The sequence below is a fragment of the Vigna angularis genome, chromosome 5 (genome assembly GCF_016808095.1).
Source record: "Vigna angularis cultivar LongXiaoDou No.4 chromosome 5, ASM1680809v1, whole genome shotgun sequence".
Taxonomy (NCBI): domain Eukaryota; kingdom Viridiplantae; phylum Streptophyta; class Magnoliopsida; order Fabales; family Fabaceae; genus Vigna; species Vigna angularis.
This window is the reverse complement of record NC_068974.1, coordinates 40,060,537-40,073,684: the sequence shown is the minus strand read 5'-3', so window position 1 is coordinate 40,073,684 and position 13,148 is coordinate 40,060,537. Positions and strand designations below refer to the sequence as shown.

The window sequence follows — 13,148 nt, the reverse complement described above, 5'->3', positions numbered from 1 at the left end:
TTATCTTTATAGTGTATGTCAAATGAACGTGAAAGTGTGTTACCGTATTGATACTGTTTAAAAAAAAGTATTGATACTGTTTAAAAAAAAGTAGAACAATTACATACCTTAACTTTATATCTGGATGTCTGTCATAACATAACAGGTCAAAAGTACAACATGGTTTCTCTTTCATTTCATGTCTTGAAATGCATAAAATGTTGATGAAATTCATTAGACAAATTTGAAGTTCAAAGGAAGGAAATGCATCCAAGATATAAGGGCAAAATACATCCAAGGCCCAAAAGGCTCCCAAACAGTACAACAGTATGCATGGTAGATGGAAACAACCTTCACTTATACTTTTCCTTTTGGGCTTCTCTTCTTTCTCTATCAAATCAAAGATTCAATCCATTGTTGGTGTTGTTGCTTTACTAAGGAACATAAAGAAAGCTGAAATTCAACTATAAAATCAGGACAAAACTTAGAAACAACAGGGTATGCTGTGCTTTATTATGTCTTGTTTTTACTGTTTATAAATGATAAATGATATTTTACACATAAATTTTTTACAAACCCTATCCTTTTTACTTTTTACTTTCTTATTTCTTGAAAAAAATACAAAAAAAATTGTTTTTGCATAACTATTTTATCACTGTAATGTATTAAATGAACGTAAAAATGTATCACTCAACCATTACTCGTTTATAGATAGTTTCTAAAGTCATAAATAATAGAAAAATGAGAGTAGTACAACAGCACTATGTTTACTCTGTTTTTATAATACTTCTTAAAAACAGAAAACAATTAATAAAATAATAAACGAAATAATAATCACAGAGATAAAAGTTTTACTTCTGATACTCCCATGAAAGATCATGATTACCTTTTTTTTTTCTTTCTTAAAAGGACAGACAAGCAAACAAATGCATCCCTAATTAATCAAGGAATTAACTGCTTTCTATCACATTAATGTTCAATTTCCAACCAAAATAACATCCAATGGCATATATATCATACATAGTTATAAACAAATGATGTTTTCAACACGAAATTGTGTTAATGCAAGCAAGAGTAACATCAGCATTCATAGATTCATTTGAAGGAACCTTGAGGACCCCAATGAGGCAGTGAACAATCTGAATTAATACTGAGATCCTTGATAGTTCGGCTTGATTTTATAGGCACTGAAAGGCCCTTAAAGCTTGGAGATCTTTGCTGGTTACCACTAAACTTGGCCATCCTACCACCACTAAGCACCTCACTGTTAATGGAAGATGCAATGGATAGCTTTTTCTTGCATGGTGAATAGCTATCAGAATTCATGTCAATGTTCCCCCCTGTCCTTATTTTTGGTGAGCTTGTTGATCTTGCTTTTGCTTTGGCTGATTCTGTTGCAGCCATGTATGCTGGAGTTGCAGGAGAGCTTGAAAATGACTGGTCTTCTCCCACAGAACACTGTCTCCTATGAGGAAAAGATCTTCTTGAACCAATTGTAGGAGAATCCAATCCTTCAACTGGATTTTGCCTGTTAATACTTCTCACCTTAAGTTGTCTGCCTCCATATTCCTCCCCACTCCTAGCATGAGAGCTAAAAACTGAGTCTAAATCTTCAAGTTCTTTGCTCTTTGAAAGTTGTGTATCTACCCATTGCTCTAGCCAGTATCTCCATCTTCCATTTACTTTACTTCTTTCTGACTCTGCTGACCTCTGTATGTTTTCTGTTGGTTAGTTTGAAAACCTTAATCTACAAAAGAACCAGGTAAAAGCAAATGAAAGAGAACAAGCTTACTCTATGGTTAAATGAGTATTCTTTTATTCTTTCTCTCTTGAGAACCGTTTCTTTCATGCTTATGCAAGAGCTGTCTAACTCTTCCTTCGATGGAGTGCTCTCATCACACTTTCTTTCACTGTTTGAGTCCATCTGAAATGAGAAAACCATGTTTCAAATTCTAAACTGTACAAGGATATATAGTAAACAGAAACATCATAATTGATAAAAAACCAGAATGTGGCTGTAGCAGTTTGATAATTAACACCTGCAATATGATAATTAACAGCTCACCCTAATTATCTTGTCTTTTGAATCATGCAACTCTTCATTTTCAGTGTAGTCACATCTCCCTTCAACCATTTGAAGCCTCCTTGCACAGACCTGTGATTGGATGCTCACAATGGACTGCAAGCACTTAAGAGTACTCATAGCTTGGCGTCTTACTGCTCTGCCACGAATGATAGCTTGTAGTTTCACTATTCCCTTCAATGCCCTCAAAGCCTTCCTAGCCTGTGAATATGAGAACACAATGGCAAAGAATAGAGTAAGCTCACTTTGGTTTCTTCTTCCACTTATTAGTATTAGTTTCAGTCACTACTAGTATTTTTCCTTTTTCTAATTTTAGCTAATTCTTTTGTTCTCTTTGGAGTTGAATTTTGTAAAATGTTTGAAGAAATATTTTAGTATCTGACAAATTTCAGCTTATAGTACCTGATTCACATGTCTCTCATTAAAGTCAAGTTTGCATAAAATTCTGTATAAGCACTGATATGAGAAAAGGTTATGCAAAGAGTTCTTAAGGTGACACAAATCAAAGAAAACAAGTTGGACAAACTCACTCACCAGGTAACCCCTAAATGCAGTTTGAATTTTGATGACTGCAGCAGATTCTTGAATGTCCCTCTTGCACTGGTGTGTGAATTGAGGAGCAGCATTACTAGTTTTGAGAGGTTGAGATTCTTCTGACTTTTCTTTGCAAATAAGGGCAGATTGTGAGACCCCAGTGAGGCGAACAACCTCAACAGCAGCATGTGCAGCAGTAACAGCAGCTTCAGCAGCTGCTGCTGAGGCAATGGCCACTGTCAAAGCATGCTTGCTTTGTTCTTCCTCTGCTTCGCTTAGTGTTGTCTCTTTTGATGGAAGTGGAGCTGTAATTGAAGGTAATCTCTTGTTCTTTAGCCTTCCAAATATCCATTTCCTTCTTTTATCCTTAAGAAAAAAAGTTCTCTGTCTCATGAGAAACAGAATCTAAGTCAAACACTTGATTTTAAGAAACAAGCTTAAGACTTACCTTATCTTGTGTGGGATCCCTCAAAAAGAGCCTCTTCACCAGACTAAACCAGCTCTTCTTCTTGGCCATTTAACGATATCACATGGGTCAGCTTCAATGTCTGTGATCTGAAAATTTGCCAATTAGCATATCCTCTTCTACACAATATATCTTGGTTTGTGGTTATCTAAATCTAAACTTCTCCAATCACTTTTGAAGAGTGGATGTGTGAAACGTACGATTGGTTGGTGGCGAGGCATTGATTTATATTGTAATTGTACAACTAAAACGTTAGACGTGTCCAAAAAGACGAAACAGTTTGCAGAACTTGTCGTAGATTTAGATTCTTAGTTGAATAAGTAGTGACAGCAAAGTCCAAACACATGTACACGAATCGGAACCTTGATTTCTGAGCAAAATTAAGCATGAATGCACACAAACCAAGATAGTTGGGATAAATTAGGAACAGATTTGGAGAGAGATCCAAGTTAATTACTTACCCATTTTCCGGAATCCCATAAAAAAACTAGTGCCAGCGTTTCAAAAGAGCTTGGTGCATGGGAAGAAGTGCATTGCTGTCATTCATTATAGTCAGATGGAATAGCCTTGAAAGCAGCAAACATTCTTTATAATATCAGTTACCCAAACCAAGAATGTGGAACTTTGGGTGGATTTCATCAGTGAATGTGCACAAATTCCAAGACTTTTTCCTCTATGGGAGCAGAAATTCCTATTCCTGGCTAGCACTGAAAACCTCTTGTGGAGTGGATATGACTTTTATGTGGGTGCAACTGCAATCATTCATAATTTCCCTCTTCCTCAATCTTCATGATGAGTTTCTCCTGTTCCAAAATGTGGGGTCTCCAAGAGAAAGTAATGCTCAAGATAAAAGCATAGCCACTTTGTTTTCATTGGGAGAGCCAAGAGCCATTCCTCTTGAACTTCATGGGTCCTGCTGTTCTCATTTTCTCTCCATCTCTCTTTTTTCCAACTGTAGCAGACATGTTCATATGTCTGTTGGGTTTGAAATGACAGAACAGCCCCTTATTGATATCTGCTACCATCACCAAATACCAAGCAATAGACTACCCTTCAATTTTTTGTATGTGCTTGTGAATTAGCTGAAGGAGGGTAGGGTCAGAACTTCATGTGGTATACGTATGACTACCATATACTAACTTGATATAGAAAAATACATAGAGATAGAGATCTAAATATATGTATGGCAGTGCTTTGCACCACTTGTCATGTCTTTGTATCATACAAGTTTGGCCTAAACATAAATTGAGCTTCCTTTTTTAGGTATGGAAATGTAGAGAGTAATACTTAAACATGTTGAGTCTATCGAGGAGGAGAAAGTTTACCTAGAGACACAATCACCAATGAGATATGAGTTTAACTATATAAGAGATTGTACTACTATTTACCTAAAACTTTAAGACAATGGATTATTGAGTCTTTCAACTTTATACATCTCATTTGTATACAACGTGAGACTTAAACTCGTACTTAGATTTCAACCAAATACGTTCACACTTGATTTCTATGTTTGATCCTGAACAGCTAGGCATGTGTGAGAGTAGTCACATCAAGTAGAGAGATATGAAGGTGTGAATATATGTACGATTAGCATTATTAGAAATGTAGTATGACAGTGTTAGAGAAGCATTGGGAGACATTGTTGACATAGTTACAGGTAGGTGTGGGGAAGTGCATAATTGAGCAGTGTGGAGAGTGGACACATAATGTGCAAAGGGTAGGGAATGTGGGGGAAAAAACAAAGAAGATTTGGTTTATAAGAGGGAAGACAGCTGTAAAAGGACCCAAAAAGAGGAATTGTCATAATACATTCTCACCTCATCTTTTGAAAAAGAGTTAAGTGTAAGAGAGAGAGTTTGGTTTGGTTGTAGCTAGAGAAGCAAAAGGAGAAAGTGTGACACTAGAGTTTACTTACAAAACAAGTGTTGGATGGTGATGAAAATAGATGGTTGTCTAGTGGAAAATAGACTAATCATGCAGGTTTTGTTAGCGTTGTCCATCAGGACCATCTCTAACTGCAGCATTAAATGAGAGGTTTTGGAGACATCACGTTTGAGAAACTAAATAGATCACAACATTGTAAGGAAAATGTTGAATGAAAACGAAATTGCCTTAACACCAACTCAAATAGTGTGTGCTTCACAAGGGTTTTACTTAGATACAAGAGGATTCAACCCCTTATTAGTTACTTTCACCAAATCTCCCACTTGGGCACTTTTGTTTGATTTTTATGAAGGACTAAATTGCTAGTATTATTATGTTTTATTTATGCTAAAATTAGTGTTATATATGTAATTTTGTTAATGTTAATATCAAGTAATAAAATCCTATATTAGCATGATTACACTACTAAGTAGAACATTTAGATTTGAATAAGAAATATTAACAAACACTTAAATTTAAGGCTTTATTATTTGTTTGATTTTCACTTTGGGTGGAGGGTTTAACTTGGATCCTCAATTTTAAAAAAGTTTTAATTAGATTTTAATTTTTGAAAAAGTGATTTAATGAGGTATTTTTTAAAAAAAAATTACTAATAATATTAAGGATATGTAACATGCCAATTCATAATTTTTAATTTAATTTATAATTCTTTTAAATATCAAATATCATTATCTTTATTTTAATTTAATATATATATATATATATATATATATTAGTTTTATTTATTTTTAAATAAAATAATAATGTTCTTTAAATTAACACAAAATTTATTATTTATAAAAATATTATACTAATATTTATATTAAAAATAACCTTTTAATATATTATATTATTATACATTATTAATTCATTCTGTTTCCACTGGCATTACTTTCAGAGAAAACAGGTTTTGAATATATCAAGCATCACAAATGAATGCTCTTAAAATCGTTGGATTTCGTGGTCCAACTAGATAATATTTTAAGTAAACATAATATTTTAATATTTTAATTAGTTAAAGAATATTTTAATATTAACAAATATTATCTATAAGTTTCAATATTATAAAATTTATTATTAAACTAATAAAATGAGTAGTGTGATACAGAAATATTAGAAAACTAAGTATATTATTTATATTTAATGTAATTAAAAAGTAAACCAACTAAACAAAATAGCTGGAATCGAAATTTTTTGTCTAAATTAGTTTATGACAGATTGGAAAACAGAACAATGATCAGAAAGCTCAAATAAATCTGTATATATAATGATAGTAAAAACAAATTAAAAGAATATCTTCAAAACAAAAGGTCTTGCCATTTGTAATTTGTAGATTATGCTAAGGTGAAGAATGACAAATAAACTTTTTCATTGTTATTGTTTCAACTTGTTATATTTTTTTTATAGAGAATTCTGACATTATCCAGTATAAATATAAATAATACTTAATTTTTTAAATTAATTATGTAGGTATGCATATATTTATTTCGTTTTCATTTTTATATATTTTTTGTTTTAAATTCTAAATAATTATTATTTATTTGTAACTCAAAATAAACCGAAATCTTTAAAATACTTTTTCTTCTTACAATTTTAGTTACATAATTTTTATTTACTTTTATTTTTGTATAGTATTTTAAAAACTTATTTTTTTGATATTTTAAAAACTTCTAGTTCATTGAATCAATAACTTTTAAGATAACAATTTGAATATTTTATCACAACTTTAATCACATTCTTTTATGATTTTATTCAAATTAAATACAATTCTCAGTCTCATTAAATTAGTATTTCATTATTCTCACCTACTTTTTATAGTTATTTTTATTTTTATTTTTTTCAATTATTACTTTTTATTTTTGATTTAATATTTATATAATTATAATATATTTTTAATATTTGATAATGAAAAAAATGTGTCCGTTAAATCATTAATAATATCATGTTTATCTTATTTTAATTTTATGTTTTTATAAAAATAATTAATTAATGTGTAGAATCATAAATAAATGGATATAGCTGTATATATAAGTGCGTATATTACTTGAGAATGATAAAACAAACTTATTATCTATAAAAATGCATATCCAAGGAAAATGGATATGTGGATGATAAATTTACTTTTTTTTCATTTCTATGTTATAATGGAAGATAATGGATAACATTTGATTTTATATGTTTTTTTTATATATTTTTATGAATAAATTAATTCATTTTTTATCTTGTTTTTCCTAAATTCAATGTGTTTTCATATAAAATAAGTAAAATGAAAGCAATAATGGTCAATAAAAACAAGATAAAATTCAAGAAAACATGATTAGACAAGAAATAATGTTTTTCAGACAAATCTCCGTTCTAAAGACATTAGATTCGCATCCAACACTGCAAACATGAAGAAAAGACTCGTCTATAAGGATATATTGTCACAGATCGCCTCCAAACAACAAAAGAATTACCATTGTGTGTCAAACTCACTCGTTGGATGAGATGGATGCTCATTAGACGAAAATAATAGTCCAAATTTCTAGTCTTCGAGGCATTAGACTCATTTTTTATTTTATTTTTTGGTTTACTGTTTCATTTTTTTTAACTGAGGCAAAATAACCACCTTTTTGCTTCGATTTTTGAATCAAGGCGAAAAATCTTGACTTTTTATCTCGTTTGAATATCTTTTGGTTCTACAACTGTCGTCATAAATATAAAATAACTGTTGTCATATCCTTTTAGTGCATTAACGTATGGAGCTCTTAAGAAGATTGTAGATATTGTTATACGAATATCAGAAGTTAGATATCTTACATGTAGACAGACTTGTTGAAATTGTTCTAACATATTGTTATACGTTGAAATTAATTTAAAACCTTTCAAACACAACTAACTAATATTTATACGAACTTCTTTCACATTTAGAAATACTGTGAATTGTGTTATGGCCAAAGTCTTCTAACTTTGTTTATTATTAACTTTTTTAAGGTTGAGATCGAGATATTTTTTTTACTTCACAAAAAGACATGTACTATTTTGCACCTGTTCACAAAAAGACATGCACTGTTTTCACCTCTTTTAGAAAACTAAACCAATAAATTCCCATTTAATGTCTATTTAGAGTATCAATTTATATGATCATGATCTGCTAAATGGAATAAATGCATACACTCATGTCTTATTTGTCTTATTTGTGACAATTATATTAAAAGATATTTATTAAAAAAATATAAATATAGTTAATTATTATTAAAAAAAAAACAAAATTAAGATATTATTAATATTTCACAAGTTCTATATAAATAAAGTACATCCATAAAATAAATAACCAACTATTTGTTATGATAAATCTCACACATCTAGAAAATATCAAAAATATCATAATCTGGAGATTGATTAGTCCCAGTAACGACTTGAACTCCATTATTTGTTTTCAAAATTTGTAAGATGTGAGCCATTTGTTCTGAAGGAGATTCCGTTATATGCATTTTTCTCAATCCATTCAAAGAACAGAGTTCACTTGGAAGATTATCTAATTCTTTGCAATTGTCAATAAGCACATTTTGAAGCCTCTGCATTGCACCATTGCCTAATTCCCACTTTCTAACTGCCAAATGACTCATTCGAAATATTTCCAGTTGTGGGAAGCTGTCATCAACACAATTGAGGTCAATGGAATCCCCAGACCAAGTTATATCTCCCAAAAGTTTCAAAATTTTGAGTTTGGAGTGATTTCCCAGACTATTCATCCCCTCGTTGGTAATCCACTTAATCCCTGACAACATTAACTCTATAATGTTTGGAGGGAAAATGAGCTCAGAGGTTAGAAGGTCCACAACATTATCAATCATTAAAATAGTTAGACAACTTAATTTTCCTAGACTTTGAACCAGTTCTTTCGGCTTGCAACTAAGCCAAAGTTGGGGCACAATCACTAATTTATTTAAATGCTTTAATTGTTGCAAGTTCTGCAATAAATTGAGTAATTTACCTTCATAATCATGAGTCTCCACAAGCCCCATCCTCTTAATATTGGGGAATGTTCCTTTCGTTATTAGCGATGTTGCTTGTTTATTGAGTATAAGGGGAGAGATGGTTTGAAGATTCCACATCTTCTCATCTGATTGTGAACATGTTCCTCGTAACTTGATAGGTCCTTGTGTGTTCAAATGCCTTAAATACTTGAGTTTCCACATTTGAATAGGGAAAGAAACTATAATGATATCCGTCGAAAAACCCAGGTCTATGGTTTGCAGATTCCAAAGGTTAAGTATTGAATCGGGAACAAATGAAATCAGCTTTGAGTGTATTCTCAAGTACCTTAAGTGGATGAAGTTCCCTAAACTGGAAGGAATCTTTTGGTAACTGTTAGGTCCAAAATCTAACACTCGAACCAATTTGAAGTCGTCCAAAAGCCATTTCCACTCCTTCCCATGAACATCATAGTGTGGCCCAAAGAAAAACAGGGAACGAATACATGAATGGTCGTTGTTGCTTGAAGAAATGTAGTGACCCATGTCACTGTGAATCGACAGTCTGCGAGGTTTAGTAGGGATTACAATGTTATTGTCTGTGCAAACTTCGAAAACTTTGTCTTCTTTACTCTTTTGCATGCAAAGATCTCGAAGAAGATCATGAACCTGACACCTATCCAAACCTCGATTAAATTTCACTCTTGTTATTTGGACCAAACTACGATCGATGAGCTCATACAAGTAGTCTTCCGCAACATCATATGGGTCTCTATTTCCTGTATCTTGTATGAAACCCTCCGCAACCCATTTTTGCAATAATGGAGTAACATGTATTTCAAAGTCTTGCGGAAATAAACCAAGATAGAGAAAACATGATTTTAGTCTCCTCGGTAAGTTGTCGTAGCTGAGCTTGAGAACTATATCATTCACTTGGGTCTCATCTCGAGTGATATACCAATTAACATGACCTACCACTTTAGACCATTCTTCAGATGACTTTTCCTTGTTGGCTAGCAGCCCTGCTAAAACCATGATGGAGAGTGGCAAACCATGACAACTTTGAACCATCTGCTTTCCCAGGGTCTCCAAATCAGAAGGACAGTTTTCACCCCTAAACACTTTCCTGCAAAACAACTCCCAACTTTCTTCTTGACTCAGGAATGGAAGATTGTGAGGAACATCATGGCCAGCATGCTTGGCCACTTCTGTCAAACGACTAGTGATCAATATTCTGCTACCTCTGTTGTTGTCTGGAAAAGCATCTTGCACCTCATCCCAATCCTGCCTTTTCCACAAGTCATCTATCACCACAAGATACCTTTCCCTCTCCAAGCATTTCCACACCCGTTTCTTCAGCTCCTCCTCACTCAGGCTGTTAACGTTTTCGGCCCTTTTCTTATCTTTCTTGTGGCCTCTGCGTTGTTGTTCAAAATTTTGCATCAAATGCTTAAGAAGGTCATGCAAAAGCTCCCTGACTCTGCCCTCGTTTGAGACATAAACCCACGCACGACAATCAAAGTGGTTCTTCACCTCGCCGCTACTGTAGACCTTTCGGGCAAGGGTGGTCTTCCCCAATCCCCCCATGCCAACGATAGAAACAACTTTACGATTTGAACCACCTTCCAGGAGTTGCTTGACGAGCTCCTTGGAGTCCTGGACAAAGCCAACAACATGTTCTTCCTCCACGTCTCTTCTTAGCTTGTGCAGCGATTGCAACCTTTCCTTCTCCTCCTCCTCTTCTGCTGCAGATTGATTAGTGGTTTCTCTGAAAGCATCATATTTGTCCTTGTTGTCGCGTATCTCGTTGAGAGTGGTTTTGAGCTTGTCTATTTTGTGGGCTACGTGGTGGAGCAACCTTACTTGGCCAAAGCCACAGAGCATCCTCCCCAGAATGGTTCTCCTCTTGTGAATGGAAACTTTGGCTACGAATGTGTCGATGACATCCTCAGCTAAGTGGGCAACATCTTTGATTTGGTTCAATACTATATGTTCCATTCCCTTCTTGCGCGTTGTGGTATCGAGGAGCTCTTTGATCATTTCGAGTTCCGACTTGAGGAACTGGACTCTATCCTCCACACCATACAGCAAGTTAGCTTCGCGTGCGGAAAGCTGGGCCAAGTGATCTAAAACAAAGGTAATTACACTGTCTGCCATTACGGAGGAGACGTGCCTGCAGACCTTGATCCGTGTTTGTGGATGGTGATGGAAGAAGAGTGACAGGGATTTACTAAGGCAGCAGATAGAGTGTAGCTTGCAATCGCATAGAAAAGAATATCCAAATGTAACCATGAAAAGTGGCTCCAATAATACAAAATTTATAAAGACTTGGGTTCAAGAGTTCTAGTTTTATTTTTGCATTGACTTTGCGTCAACCATGACTACTTTTGAAGTAAAACTTCCCATGAGTGCATAATGTGAGTGGCGTGGCACCTTCCTCTGTGTGCATTATTGCACCTTCTAATTTGGCTTAGAATATTTATATTTATGACAGTACTGTGTTCAGTTTGTTTCGTGGTTATTAGATGTCATCGAATAATATAAATGATTGATTTGTTGTATTTCGTCGACGCCGCTGAATTGACTTAATATATATCCTAACAATTTCACATCACTAATATCTCATATTCACTAAATAAAATACAAGAACTTATTAATATACTAAATATGTCAATTAATTTATTTTGCTTAATTTGTAAGGTCAAACTAAATTCATTAAAAGGTTTAAACGAAAAATAAATACAAATTTTAATGAATTTTTTTTGTTTATTGAATTTTTACAATTTGTATGATTTTTTGTTTATATATATATATATATATATATATATATATATATATATATATATATATATATATATATATATATATCTTTCACTCTATAGAACAATTCCATTTATATACTCAACCAAACCTTTCTCAATTTCAACTCTGATAAATTTTCTGTGTTAGGGTTTTCTACAAAAAAAAAAAAAAATTCACTTGGGTTAAAGGATTATGGTTTTATTGGTCCATTGACTTTGCGTCAATCGTTACTACTTTTGAAGTAAACCTTCTCCTTTAGTGTATAATCTTCTTAGCGTGGCACCTTCCTGCTAAGTGCATTGCACCTTCTTCCCATTTGCCTTATGATATTTACGTCTACAGCATAACAACATTTTCAAATCGCTAACATAACAGTCCAACCTTTGTCTTATATACTTTAAATAGACGTTGACGTGCTGCTTGGATCAAATTGATTAAATTTATATCCTGACAACATCACTAATATCTCTCATATTAAAAAATAAGATAGAAAAACTTATTAATATACTAAATATGTTAATTTATTTATTTTGGTTAATTTGTAAGCTCAACTAAATTCATTCAAAGCTGAACGAAAAACAACGGGTATACTGAAATGTAGAAATAATAATTTTTCTATAGAAAGTATTATGGTATTCTATGAATATTTTTAATTGTGAAAAAATCTTGTAATATTCCGGACCATATTGAGTTTTTAAACATTTTTCTTAGCATCAATGTTTAACCATTTTTACTAAATTCCAAATGAAAATAAATACAAACCAACAATTAACCAATTTTATATTTAGGTAAATTTAGTCTACACATATAAATGCTTATTTAGAAATAAAAATAAAATCACATGCAAACTTTTCTAATTTTGTATAAAATAATGGTCATACAAATAGAAAACATATTAAAAAATATTTTTGAAGTGAAAAGAAATTTTGTAGGTCTATGAAAATTTGAGGATGCAAAATATATCAAATATACTAAAATTAAAAATTAAAAGTTTTATTTTATATACTGATTTATGCATATGTAAAAGATATTTAGGATATCGTCGACTCCCTTCAAACATAAGAAATCTTCACCATTTATTATTAATGTACAAACCATCGCGTCAAAATATCATACAAATGAAAGAATCTATAAATTTTTATAAATCATCGTATCAATGCTATAATAAAAAAATTCAAATATAACTAAATATTAGGTACCTCAGACGCAAAAATGGGAAGGCCAATACTAATAAGGATAGCAACAACGGTGGAGAGGATGAAAAATCATCAAACTTTGTGCTAAAGTGGAGCTAAAGCGGAGGTGCAAATTGGAAGTCTTCACGCTTCACAACAATTAGAGCTATCAAAGCGAGCAACCGACCCAATGTATTACGGATTGATCACTTAGTGAATCAATCTAATTC

General features: G+C 32.5%; 2 protein-coding genes across 4 annotated transcripts; both read right to left on the bottom strand.

The window, feature by feature from the left end:
- Positions 1–840: 840 nt before the first annotated feature.
- Positions 841–4,044, bottom strand: LOC108339595 (protein IQ-DOMAIN 11). 3 transcript variants are annotated; one of them, XM_017576749.2, is made up of 6 exons: positions 3,524–4,044; positions 3,045–3,144; positions 2,597–2,962; positions 2,045–2,263; positions 1,772–1,903; positions 841–1,689 (listed from the first exon to the last, which is right to left on the bottom strand). In XM_017576749.2, the coding sequence occupies exons 2-6, from the start codon at positions 3,111–3,113 to the stop codon at positions 1,075–1,077; spliced, it is 1,401 nt and encodes a 466-aa protein (XP_017432238.1). In that variant the 5' UTR covers positions 3,114–3,144; positions 3,524–4,044; the 3' UTR covers positions 841–1,074. The 3 variants fall into 3 exon arrangements, with proteins under 3 accessions (XP_017432238.1, XP_052733661.1, XP_017432236.1); XM_052877701.1 differs by having other exon boundaries at positions 3,045–3,432; positions 3,524–4,043; XM_017576747.2 differs by having other exon boundaries at positions 3,045–3,151; positions 3,524–4,043.
- Positions 4,045–8,224: 4,180 nt separating this feature from the next.
- On the bottom strand, positions 8,225–11,356 carry LOC108339059 (disease resistance protein RPP13). Its single transcript, XM_017576210.2, has one exon. It carries the CDS (start codon positions 11,231–11,233, stop codon positions 8,330–8,332), a length of 2,904 nt encoding a protein of 967 aa, XP_017431699.2. The 5' UTR covers positions 11,234–11,356; the 3' UTR covers positions 8,225–8,329.
- Positions 11,357–13,148: the final 1,792 nt, after the last annotated feature.

Excerpts from the sequence above, each read along its gene's own strand:
- LOC108339595 (XM_017576749.2), bottom strand. The coding sequence starts at position 3,113 with ATGGCCAAGAAGAAGAGCTGGTTTAGTCTGGTGAAGAGGCTCTTTTTG. Across the intron at positions 2,963-3,044 it reads GGGATCCCACACAAGATAAG|GATAAAAGAAGGAAATGGAT; the intron begins GTAAGTCTTAAG and ends TTTTTTCTTAAG. Across the intron at positions 1,904-2,044 it reads CAAAAGACAAGATAATTAGG|ATGGACTCAAACAGTGAAAG; the intron begins GTGAGCTGTTAA and ends TTCTCATTTCAG.
- LOC108339059 (XM_017576210.2), bottom strand. The coding sequence starts at position 11,233 with ATGGTTACATTTGGATATTCTTTTCTATGCGATTGCAAGCTACACTCT.